General features: G+C 40.2%; 1 protein-coding gene across 2 annotated transcripts in view; it reads left to right on the top strand.

Moving 5' to 3' along the window:
* Positions 1-9352, top strand: part of cttnbp2 (cortactin binding protein 2) — a 105503-nt gene extending 96151 nt beyond the window's left edge. The window contains exons 15-22 of one of the 2 annotated variants that reach the window (XM_038280500.1): positions 2263-2439; positions 5452-5624; positions 5725-5903; positions 5989-6218; positions 6298-6486; positions 7082-7127; positions 7232-7331; positions 8837-9352. In XM_038280500.1, the coding sequence (XP_038136428.1) occupies positions 2263-2439; positions 5452-5624; positions 5725-5903; positions 5989-6218; positions 6298-6486; positions 7082-7127; positions 7232-7331; positions 8837-9079 (1337 nt within the window). In that variant the 3' untranslated portion in view covers positions 9080-9352. The remainder of the gene's footprint in view (positions 1-2262; positions 2440-5451; positions 5625-5724; positions 5904-5988; positions 6219-6297; positions 6487-7081; positions 7128-7231; positions 7332-8836) is intronic. The other variant, XM_038280499.1, reaches the window with a different exon arrangement.
* Positions 9353-12918: the final 3566 nt, after the last annotated feature.

The following is a 12918-nucleotide window of genomic DNA, read 5'->3' as shown; positions in this document are numbered from 1 at the left end:
AAATATCCCATTAAAGGATTCAAAATACATTTAAAATGATTTAGATTTTTTAAAAAAATCTCCCTTTAGATAATAAAAAATTTAAAGTAATGAATTATGTAATGTAATTATTTGTTTTAAATCTATGTAATTTAATAAAATAAATATTAAAAAGAATTGATATACTTCACTTTTTATATATATGTAGAAATTACTACGGTAAAAAGTGATCATCTTTATTTTTAGGGGTCTGTTGCCTTATTTATTTTGGCGTCATAGGCTGAATTTTTCGGAAAGCCCTGGTACTGTACCTGTACTATCTATACTTTCACTTAGTCATTATGTCAATAGGCACTTTTGCTCTTATTTATTTTACATTCAGTGCATAGAAATATCGATTTGGCTAAAATTTGAGGTCTTGTTATTGAGGAAGGATTTGTCAACATCGCAAAGATCGGTCTAAAAGTCAGTCATTTTCTTAAATAAGTGTACTTGCCCTTAATTTGAGCAGATCAATAAGATGATATAACAGTGTGTATGAATAGAAAATATGCCTTTTAAATGAACAAATATCTAGTGTCTCCATTTGCTCATCCAGGAGGAGCGAATCCTGCAGACGGAGACTGGATGCAATCAGCTGGTTTTCCTAAGATAGAAACTTTGAACCAATCTCATTAGATGATCTGGTTGAATTTTCTCTGTAAAGAACCAACATGTCATCTATGTGTTGTTAATTCACATTATATAAATAAACTGAATTGAATTGAAATTAGATTAGAAGTTTTATTTTTTTCAACATAAATCATTTTATTCCAATAACAAATCGATTTTACCTTCAAAGGAAAACACTTATTTTAAAGAAAATGGATTCATTAGATATAAATTGTTTTAAATGGAATATGTATTAACTATTCTGCTGCATTTAATTCTGCATAATTAATTACTGCCTTTAAAGCTGATAAATCTGAGCTATTGTGAACACTCTGCATTAGTGGTGCTAAGGTGTGTTTTTTTTTTTTTGCCTGTAGATGACTCTTTAAATGATGCTTTTTACTTGTGGTTTATTTCTTTATTTCTAAGATAGATGAGATACATTTGTTTTTTTTTTAGAGGATGTACATATAATTTTCTCTTCAGAGAACAGAGTCGTGAACGATTCACTGACTTCATTTGGAATACCAGGATGTCTTTGGGCTTAATTCACTATTTTCCTAACCTGACAACAGCCAGATGCCAGTCTCGCTCCGCCTAGCTCCACTCACATACATCTGGGAAACCGCCATAGGAATTGCCTTTACTGAAGGCTGGGCCTTATCAAAACTTCTTGCATATGATTGGATAAGCCACTTGTCTGTCATCTTTATCGACGTGCTATTTCAACCACTCACACCGAAGCTAACCCGTGATGCTGTGAGAGCTACGCAGGAAAAAAACAAAACAGAACAGCGAACATCTTGGATATAGCAACAGTGGAATCAGCGCAATGTCGGTAAATGATCAATTTCATTTGTGTCATGAAAATGTGCGGATAAAAGTCAACATTGTGCACAGCAGACTTATTTTAAAAAAAGAAGCCAACCAAAAAAGTATAGACGAACGACTTACAGAACTCGCTTCTCCACTACGTCACATGCAGGACACACCCACCCTGCGTCCTGATTGGCCAGACCATAAATTCGGTTGGGGAAATCACTTTCAATGAGCGGTGTCCCAGATGTATGTGAGTGGAGCTGGGCGGAGCGAGACATGCATCTGGCTGTTGTCAGGTTACTATTTTCCTCCAATTCTATAGTTTATTGTTGGAAGAAGGATTATTGTGTGATGTTTCTTTTCCATCTCCAGAAGAAATAATTTTGATTTGTGGCTCAATGAGCACAGTTCAGCAACATAGAAACTCTGAATGAATGAAGGACAAATAGCTTTCTGTTCAAATTGCGTTTTCCAGATCACCTTCTCTTCACTCCTGGAGGCAGGCTTTCCTCTGAGAATGTGATCTGAAAAATGCAATTTGAAAAGAATGAAATTTGTAAAATAAATTTGAAAATTTAAAATAAAACCTGAGAAATGTTTTTTTTTGATAAAGAGTTTTTTCAGAGACTTACTTACAGAACGTGTTATTTGCAACAATAAAGGAACAAATTTCACTCCATTTAAATAACATAGTCTAATTTTAATGTAAAAATGTTAAACGACCTCATCAGCCTTAATTATCCTCCTGATTTTTCTGATCTCATCCTGACTGATCTTCTGTCGGTCGTCCGGAACTTTCTTTTTTTTCTCCAGGCTTCCTGGTACCAGCGGTACCTTCAGGCTTTGGACGGGTAGCTGGACACACTGACCGCTCCGTAGTGGTTCTGCTGGAGGGATTGGAAAAGGCTTCGTCATTAACAGGCTTGCTTGGAGATCTCTGTGTCAGCTTGGACAACAGAGGCTCCGCCCCCCCTCTGATTCTGAGCACAGGTACGCAAAGCCCAGACTCTGGGTAGCAACTTACAGTAGGTACAGTTTCCTCTTTGCTTAACTTCTCCTATCCAACACAACAGGGCTTAGAGTCAACACTACAGCATTAACGGCCTTGGAATAAAATCAAACGTTGTCCTCGATTGAAAAACAATCAGAAAAAACATTTAGAGTTTAGAATACCGTAAACCGATCAATTTCTAATTCAGAGGCAGCTGGACATTGGAGTTCGATGGACTCGGACTTGCAGCTGTTTGGTGTTTGCCATTATCAGGATGGCTGAGAATGATCTCGACACTAAAACCTGATTTAATAAGAAATGTCTCAACCTTTAGCAAGAGTAAGAGTGTATTTCCCCTAAATATTAGCAGCTAAGTAAGATGATCTGTCACTGGAATACGTATTTATGCACTGAAAATAAGATAATCAGATATTATGCAGTTGAAATAAGATAAAAGTTGTTTATTCCTCATCATTTTATATTGGTAAATTGTCTTACCTGTTTGAATCAAGGGGAAATGCATTTAGTATAAGAACAGTTAACTTCCTATTATTATTTCTGAATGTCTTTTATGCAGAGCAAACGATGCTCCACTGCAAAATCGGGTAAAAAGATAAATTTAAATTTCTTAAAATAGGCATATTGGTCTTTAATTTAAGCAGGTGAATGAATGATTTGCAAATACAGTGAGTGAATTTTTAACATAAATCCTAATATTCCAATGGCAAAATGTCATGATCTTGGCACTGATGACTGGATTATTGGTTAATTTCATCCACCTGCCTAGCTCCGCCCAGTTTTCATTATTCAGTTCCTATTTAATCTGCTTGGTCCCAGCCATCAGCGCCAGGTTATTCAAGCCGTAGGTGAGAGTTCTCTAGCTTACACAGTTTGTCATCCTGATTGCCTGATCCTGAATAGTTTCTGCTCCCTGACCTCTGAGCCTGCCCGCCTGTGTTCTGATCCGTTTGCCTGACATGTCTTCTGACTCCTGCTGGATTCTGCCTGTTACTGACCCTGGAGCTGTCTCCCGACCCCGGTTTGGATTTCATTCGGTACCTCTTCGGATCTCTGATCTTCTAGCCTGGACTTCTGGTTCCTCATTGACACTGGATTTCGCTTCTCCCTCCGGAAACTCCTGCTCTTCTTCCTCTGCTGGCTCCTTCTCATAAGTCTGCTTTGCAGCACCTTTGGCTTCTACTCCTGGAGCTCTCTGGGTGGTTTCCACCGTGTGCTGTGTGAAAATCATCCAGCTGGATTCCACTCCTTCCTCTGGACTTGGACTGAACTTTACAACCAAAGATTCCAGCCATCTAATCCTAGCTACTGAGACGCAAACCTTCTAGCAGCAAATAAATGCTTTTATAAACCTCTTTAGTCTGTCAGCCTGAATTCTAGGTCCAACGTTCTGAGTCCTGACAGAAAACATCTTATCTGTTTAAAATAAGAAAAAGATCAGTTATTTCAAGAAAAATAATATTACTTAGATTTTAAATTTTTACAGTAAAGTTGTCCCCCACTCACCCTACCTGCAGACAAGGTCACCTCAGTTATAGCTTACCTGGATTTATGAGGATAATCAACTTAATTTGTTATAGAAAATGTGTTGTCTGCATTGAGCCTATCCCTCGAGCAGGGGTGGGGTTTAAACCTGCAGCCTTCTTATGGAGAGCTCCTGCAGCGCGTTCCGACTTTTAGGCACATCTTAAAGCATTTCAAGCATTTTGAACTTCTATTTGAGACGCGCATAAATTTCAGCCAAATCTCAGATGCTGGAGTTGGAAAATCTGAACTCTGCTGCTCACAACTTGCAGGAAGACCGACACTGCATCCAAACCGTGATCATAAAACCATCAAAAATAAACTTTATATTTATAAAGATGTTACTCTTCACCAGTTCTACATAAAACACCATTAGTTAGTATGTTTTCATGACAAAAAAAAAAAAGTGAGAGTGCAGTGACTAAACCGCTAAGATATTTTGTAACTGGATTGTGGCACAATAGTTTATGAATATCTGCATACAATAACAAAAGTTCCAGGCAAAATATGTTTGGGTTTTTTATTCCGGAACTTTCGGGTTTTGCTACCTAAAAAAAAAAAGTATTCCCCTCCAGCTGCTATGACCAGTAACAGGGAAATTTAATGACCAGAAGCATCCAGGATGAGGCGTTAGAAGCCTTTCTGATGCTCTCTAATGATGAAATGCGCTGGAACAGACAGTGACTGATAGCTCACCCGTTTCATTTTTTCTTTCAGTTCTGTTTTAACTATTACTTAAAAATGAAGGTGCTAGATTCAGTCATATTGAGATAGACTTATTTAAAATAAGCAAAAAATATGTGATATTCCTGAATTACTGATGCAAGTTTATTGATTTTATATTTTAGTAGTTATTTATTTAGCAACTAGTTTGATTGGTTTCTCTTTTTTTGCCATTTTCTTGTTGGTAAAATTAAAATTTTTAAGCCAAAAATACAAATTTTCAATTTGAATAACATAAAACTTTAATTAAGTTAAATTTCACTTGATTCAGTCCAGAAGTTGCTCTTTTGTTCTGTGCCACTACTAGTAAATACTGTTTAGAACCGCCACTGGTTCTTGGACCCGCCTGCTGAGGGGTCCTGTTTCCAGTTGCAGCTGTATCTGCAGGTCTCCTGAAAATGGTCTTCCTTTGGTTTGATCTTTGAAACTTCACATATATTCTTAGTTGGAGGAACTGCTGCCAGTAAGGACAGGATGTAAGCACCTGTCCGCTGTCACTGTCTGGAGAAAGGAAGGCAGCAAAGACTCCAGGAAACCTGGTTTTCCCTTTAACACATTTGGAAAATAAACAGGAGTTAAATGCAGTGTTTGACATCCAGGATTAAAATGAAACATTAAATCTGTTTGGATTATTAGATCCATTTGAGATTATTTGTTTTAAATCTAAAGGATGAGGATTGAGCTAAGCCATCCCGGACAGCACTGGGCTGGACACTTTAACATCTGCCATCTTTCTTTGCATGCAGGTTCACACAACGTTGGAGAGAACAACTTCCTGATTGGCACGTTATCTAAGCCCCGCCTCCAGGGATCAGAGCTCCGCCTCCAGCAGCATTTCCGCTGGGTGATGCTGCGCTGGGACCAGGAGCCGCTGCACGGCCTGCTGGGAAGGCACCTGCGCAGGAAGCTGCTCCTTAAGGTGGGTCAGAGGTCGGACTCCAGCTGCCTCTGGTTTGAGTCGATGAAAGCAGGTTCTCTGGTAGTGATGCTCCTGTTAAACCTCTGCCGTGATGTTCCAGCTGGAGACTGGAGTTTGGTCGGCGGATGGCCTCATGGAGCGCTCCGTGTTGTGGGTGAGTCAGGTTTGGCAGCAGCTAAATGCCTGCCTGTCCCGCCTGGGCACCCACGAGGCTCTGCTCGGGCCGCAGCTCTTCCTGTCCTGCCCTGTGGTTCCCAACAACGTTCAGGCTGTTGTCAGGTGAGCATCTGGATAAAAGTACTGCCTACCGTTGTTCTGACGGTTTCCTGCCTGTTGTCTGTATGATGGGGTTATTCTCCAACAGGTGGCTGGCCCGTCTCTGGAATGCCGTAGTCGTACCAGGGGTGGAAGCGGCGGTCATCTCTCGCGTTATAACCAAACGCCCCGCCCCCTCACCCCCATCTCCGTCTCCCTCCCAACGACCATCTCTTAGCAACTGTGGTTTGAGCGCCGGACAGCAGGCGGTGGTGAAAGCCGCCCTCAGCATCCTGGTCAACAAGGCTGTCATGCTGGGATGCCCCCTGCCTCGCCACGGTGGGTGGGCTGCAGAGATGACAAACCAGAAGAAGAAGAAACACATCCTGATATATTTTTTTTTTATTTAATCCTATAGAAATGGACCGGTATCTGCTGGAGTTTGAGGGGAGCTCGTCTCCTCTGCCAGCCCTTGGTTCATGTAAGGGAGGCGCAGGAGAAAGGAGACGAGGACGAGACGGCAGCAAGCTGAGACGCTCCAACACCAGCCCCAGAAAGAAGGGAAGCCCCTCCTCTAGCTGGAGCTCTGGAGGCTCCTTCAGAGAAGGTAAGAACCAGAGGATCTGTTCAGGCACAGAATCAAAGAGGGACTTTATCTCTTTAAGAGTTCAGAATGCACCCTAAATGCACCAGGGAGCATTTTCACAGCTGTAAGACTTTATAACCATCACCGTTCCCAACAAGTTTCTGTCTTAGTCAGTCAAATAACTTTCTGCTGTCATTTTTTTACATATCTCTGCTATTTTTCACATATTGATTACTGTAAAAATGTCCACAGCTGTTATTGATTTTTGTGTGACAATTTCTGCTATAACCTTTTGCTGCTGTAAACACCACAATTTCTTCATTGTGGGACAATAAAGGGATTTTCTATTTATTTTCTATTTTAACATTCTGGTCCACATTTTCCGGGGTGTAATGTTTGAAGTGTCCACAAGGTGGTACTGCTTGATAGTCCTGATAAAGGTGAATGGAACACAGCTTTAGGCTCTACTGCCAGCATTGAAAAACTAAAATAAATAATATCTACCTACTATGACCTATCAGATGCTGCAAAATCTAAGAAAGAGAATTCAAATAAACTGAAAGCTGCAGAGTTTTGCAAAAATTCGATAAAATTAGTTGAATTTGTGTGATTTCAGGTGCGGCCTCCGGCTCTGACGTCAGGTTCATGTCCAACGGCCACAGGTTGGTGTCTGAGCTCAGCCCTGCTGCTGCAGCTGGATGTGACTTAAACGTAGACATAAAGCAGCTAGAAGCTTCACCTGCGATGTTATTGTTTGGGTTTGCAGGAGGTCGGCTGGTCTGCCAGCGTTCCTGGATGATGAGACGGATCTGATCAGGGAGCTGCAGAACTTGTGTTCCAGCAGGTCCGAGCCGGACATTAGCCAGGTACTGTTTGGGATGGAGAGGAACCTAGAGGGTTAAAAAAGTTAATGCTTAGAGAGTTCAGGAGATTCACCAGCTTTGTCCAATTTTTAGGTATAGATTATTAAAAATAATAAATTAAATTTTAATGGAAAACCATTTATGGACTTAACACACATCCTTTTGGAATCAAAACCTTTTTCCAAATTCCTCTATAAATAAGCACATTTATTGCATTATTATGTTATACATATTTCAAATTTATAATCTCGATCTTTCTCTTAGAAACTCCTTATATTTTATGCAACTTATTAGAAAAACTACCTCAATAGAAGAGCAAGCAGTACATAAACATTAATAATAGCACAATTCCTTCTATTCAATATGGTAAAAGATATTTAACAGCAAGCAATAAAATACTTCTTTTAAGTTCCATTTCTAAAACTGACAACAGAACTACAGCAGTAGAACTGTGCTTATATAAAGCATTGCCCTATTTGGTCCATTAAATCATATAAACCATTGAAGAAACTTTCTCTCCTTAAGCAAGTTACTAAAACAAACAATCCATGTTGCAAACTGATTTAGTGCGACAGTGATGTTAACTCTTTGAACATCTGTGCAGCTGAAACATGAGATGGTTTTAAACTTGATTACCTGTGATGCTGCTTGTGCGTCAAATTTATGGGTAGAAAGGAAAAAGCAAAAACAAAGGTTCACGCTCGAGACTTTAGTCTGTAAAAAAAATCATGCAAATGTTTACAATTGCTTATATTTCAGTCTCTCTAATGTCTCCAGGGAGAGTCCCGGGCAGTGGAAGCAGTTTGGAGATAGCTTGTTGCTCAGAGACAAAAGGGACACAAAGATGTTTATTTGACTCCCTGATTGTCCAATTCAGAGACCAATCACGGCTGCTGGTTGATAAATAATTTGGATTCTGATTAAAGATGCCAAATAGATTATGGTCTATAAAAGGCAACATTAGTTTAAAACGACCAGAAAAAAAAACAATGTAATTGTCTCAGTTTAGACCAGTTTTTAGGTATTTTCATTCAATCCTTGCTTTTCTGATGCATATTTTAAGGTTAACTTTGGTCAGTCACATGTTTCTGTTAGTAATTCTTTGTTAATAATCAATGTTATTAAAAGTTTTAGAATGAAAATGGTGGTTGGACTCTAAATATAGAGGCCCTCTGCTGACATTAATGTTTAATGAGCTCCTGTTCTGGTAACATGATGTAGGAGAGAGGCGTATGTGATTAACTGTGTCAGATATCAGCAAGGGAAGATGAATCACTGCAGCTTAATTCTGCACACTCAACAGGAAGTCAACTTGCCTCGTTTTTTACATCTTTAATTGTTGAGGCTTAGATATTGCTGAATAGTTACTGACCTGTTTCAGATGTTATTAAACTTCCCCTGGATCCTGGTGATCTGCATTAATCAGCTGTTCTGTTGCTTTTTATACTGGTTTCGACACGCAGCTGCAGCCGTGGGATGATCCTTCTGCTCTCTTGTCTCCCCCATAGATCTCTGAGGCCAAAGACAACCTGATCCATTTTCCTAGCACTCCCAGTGTGGCGCCGCCTGCCCAGGAGTCCAACCAGGAAACAGCTGTCCAGCAGCAACTAGAGGTGGGGGAGAACATTCTCAGTGTTTTTTTGTCCAGAGATACTGAAAAAAATTCCTTTTTCGTTTTAATGATCCTTCCTGAGATGACCTCGAAGGTCGGCGCGTTTCATGAGATGCAACCAACACAAAGTATTACATGATTCTGAATTAAAGGAACAATGATTCCTTGGTTTCCTAAAGTTTTATACTTTGGAAACCAAAGTATATCTTTGGAATGAAGTCCAATTAGCTTTTAAACTAATTTAGAGCAATTTGAATGTGTTCAAACCAATTCACAATACAAATCCTTGGAGGTAAATAAAACATTATTAGGTGAAAAAACATTTTATTAAATGAGTAAACAGTTTAGATAATTGTTTCTTAATGGTTCACTGTTTACTTTATTTGTCACCCATCCTAGAGCAGCATGGACATTTTTTTTTTATTACAGCCCATCCAGGAAAAGACAAAAAACACATACATTCAGGGGTCGCGGTGTCAAAGGCCTCGCTATATAGTCAGAGGTGCCGACCTTACAGCTAAGAAAAAGATTGATTGGAATAATTAGGGTTAGGGGTCTTTTTTAGCTCCCTTAGCTAGTTTTGTTTTATGAAGCTAATAGCCCCAGACACAAGGGGACCCATTTTAAAGGACTTTGGTCGGATTTAGATATCAAACATCTTGAGTGTATCAGGAAACACATAAATGTCAAAGTATTGAAACACTTACTGAGGTAAAGTCTTTACAAACAGAAGATCAAAATATCTTACAATCAGGGTGACCACGTGCAGTTGATATTAGCTTCTGTTAGAAAACTTTACTCAACAGTAAAACGATTGAGATGATCGCAAATCTTGAAAAAAAACAAAAACTAAATTGTTTAATTGTAAATTATTACCCCATCTTTTCCCAGACCTTTGACCTCTGATGATCAGCATTTCTAGGAATGATGGGGATTTTCCAATATTCTGAAATGTTCTGGGTGGGCTCTTTCTGATTCCAGTCCCTAGTTCTGGTTCCGGTTACTCTTCATCCTGATTCTTTTAACAGGATGGATCCTGAAAGGTCATATTTTATAAATGAGCTGTAGTTGAGCTGTCAGATAAAATGGTCTAAACTTCTCGATGAAATAGTGAGAGAAAATAAACAATCAATGAAGTCACAGAAGTATTCATACGTTTGGCAGACAGGAAACGAGGCAGGTTTCTGTTAAGACGTAGAGTAAGAGGAAGAAAGTACAAAATAGGCTCTGCTCTTCTTGCAGAAGCTATGAATTAAGAGGAGGAACAGATTCCCTAAGTACATGGTGTCTATCTTCCTTTGCACAATATAATACCTGGTTCTGATTGATTCTCCATGCCCAACCCTCTTACCAAGTTACTCCTGTAGACTCAGAGAATGGTGCAGTCTGTGTTAGAGCAACCTGGTTCTGAAGAGCAGGGGTTGAAGAATGAAGTCTAATAAGATATGTTGTTTCTGTTCTTTCCAATGTAGTCTCCTCTCTTGGGGACTTTGCACAGAAGAGAGTGAGTTGGGGGTTTGCAGGCTTTATTAGCAGGCACGGCAGGGGGCGGGGCAATCATATGTCTCTAGCCGCATTCACACAAAACCCGGGTTTTCAGAACCATGTTGACCCACAAACAATTGGCTTTTGGCTCTTTTCCCATTTGACCGAAAAGCCGGGTCTAACAGCTAGCTGGCAAGCTCCGTGGCCTCTGTCCCCCTGCCGCTGCGTGTCTGGTGACGCCATCACACTTGGTGAGCGTTGATGATGTCAACAGTGCAATGGAAATCTGTGAAGTAAATAATGGAGAGCAACATGGACGGGAGCCAGAGGATAGTCAGTAATCTTTATTGTTTCCCTCTTTTATCTGTCTGATTCCCTCTCATCAGCGCTGTGCCTTGTTAATCGAATGTACATTAGACAGAGATGTTTCGACCCGTTAGATCAGAAGCAACTAACACGATGTGTTGACATCTGTGTGTTGCGTTCAATGGTGTCACGTAATTTAGCAGGTCAACTCCGGTTTGGCCTGAGGGAAAGGGGTATGCGAATGCTGCAGCTCCTCCTTAGGGGTTCTTAGTTCAGAAAGTAGAGCAAAGCACTTAACTCCACTAATGTTAATATCATGGCATATTGCACAACATGTGGTTCTCTTTCCTGTCCTGCAGAACGCCGTCAGTGAGCCGGGCCACAGCTCCGACCAGCCAGCCCTTCAGAGCATCAGCCGTCGTCCAGGCCCTCGCGCTAGGTCGCAGCTCCCCGTGCCAAGCAGCAGGGGGCAGCAGACGCGAGCGTCCCCGACTTGCAGCAGCAACACTAACAACAACCAAACCCAGACACCCCCCAATCTCAGCAGAACTGCAGCCAGTAGCAGAACAAAGCAAGGTCCCCCGAGCAACAGCAACAACAACAACTACTACCGCAACCATTTGAACGACCGCAGCCGCTCACGAGAAGATATCTGGATTCTCCACAGAGATCTGCACCAGAGCAACAGCGAGTAGACCCCCCCCATCGCCCATCCCTGTCCCATCTCCTCCATCTCAATGTAAAGACTAGGTACCTGATGACCGTTGACTTGTACTTATCTGTACTTATTACACTGTACTGCAGTTTTGTACTTGGGGACCATAGTTTATTCTACTACAGTATTTGAATGATGCGTTTAAGGAAGGAAAACACTGTAAAGATAAAGAAGACGAGCTTAAGCAGCAGGTTGTCTCTCTCTGTTGCCTTAATTCCAGTGTTTTCAGCCTGTATTCAGCTCCAGTGGACGAAGAGACGCTTTATGAAGTGTTAATATGTCAGAAACTGCCTCCGAAACACTCCTTCAAGTCCTTCGGTGTTCTTAAAAAAAAAACTAGTGTACTTCTATAGGAAATAAGGTCCCTGCAGAAATCCAACGGAAACAATCAGGCTTTTCTTTTCTTCTCTTTCTTGTTTTTTTTTTTGAAATCCTTAAGTGTTTTATCTCCAGATAGTCGCGAGGTTGGTTTAAATACTGTTGAAAATTAATCAGGGTTTTACCAAATATATTTGTAAATAAGAGTAAGTCGAAATGCTCTATAGATTGGTGTACTTTATGTGGTATTACGCTTGTACAGTGATGAAAACTTAAAAGAAACTGCTGAGGAAAAAATAAAAAAATGAACACTAAACCTTGTACATAAGTGTTTGTAGAGATGAGTTTGGTTTTAAACCCTCCACTTGCTTCAAAGTGAATGGGATGTGGCAATAAGTAATAGAACTGTATAAACACAGGATGTCCTCTGTCAGTTTTAAGCCATAATAAATCTTTTAAATGCCAAATGTTTCCCTGGATTCATGTTGTTTTTTTTTTTTTTATTGCAAATGATTTCTGATTGGTGAAGAAAATAAAGGCCACAGCATGATACTGTCACCACCATGTTTTGCCCCTGGAATTCTATCTCCAGGTTTATGTGCAGTGTTGGTTTCAATTAAATTTGATATATTTATGTTCATTTTATTGCTAAAGTATTTAACCTCTTCCATGGGCACAGGTGTGTAAAATCAATTACCTTGTTATGCAGACCTTTGTTATAAACATTTATGAAAAAGAATGGGTCTCTACCAGGAGGGAGGGAAGTCCAGTGGGACTGTGACAAGAAGCCACCTGTGCAACAAATCCTGTTGTTAAAATTCCATCAAAATATTCCATAGTCAGCTGTAACATAAGAAAATTGGAATGTTTAGTATTTAGAGCCACAAAGCGGTAGGGCACATAACCTGACTTCGCGGGATCAGACGATGCTGAGGAGCGTACTGCGAAGAGTTCTGCGATTTTCTTTAGTCAGTTACTACACACCTCAAACTTCATGTGGCTCTCAGATTAGCTTAAGAGCAGAGAGCTTAATGGAATGGGTTTTCCAGCTGCATCCAATCCATGCATCACATCAATATAGATGGCTCAGGATAACCTGAGCCACTCTTAAGAGCTTTATAAGAAATGAAAGTTTTTGATAAAGAAAAAAACAA

The sequence above is a fragment of the Cyprinodon tularosa genome, unplaced genomic scaffold (assembly GCF_016077235.1).
Source record: "Cyprinodon tularosa strain WSP-4 unplaced genomic scaffold, ASM1607723v1 ctg160, whole genome shotgun sequence".
NCBI lineage: Eukaryota > Metazoa > Chordata > Actinopteri > Cyprinodontiformes > Cyprinodontidae > Cyprinodon > Cyprinodon tularosa.
Note: the sequence above shows the minus strand (reverse complement) of the source record. Positions and strands in the feature narration are given on the sequence as shown.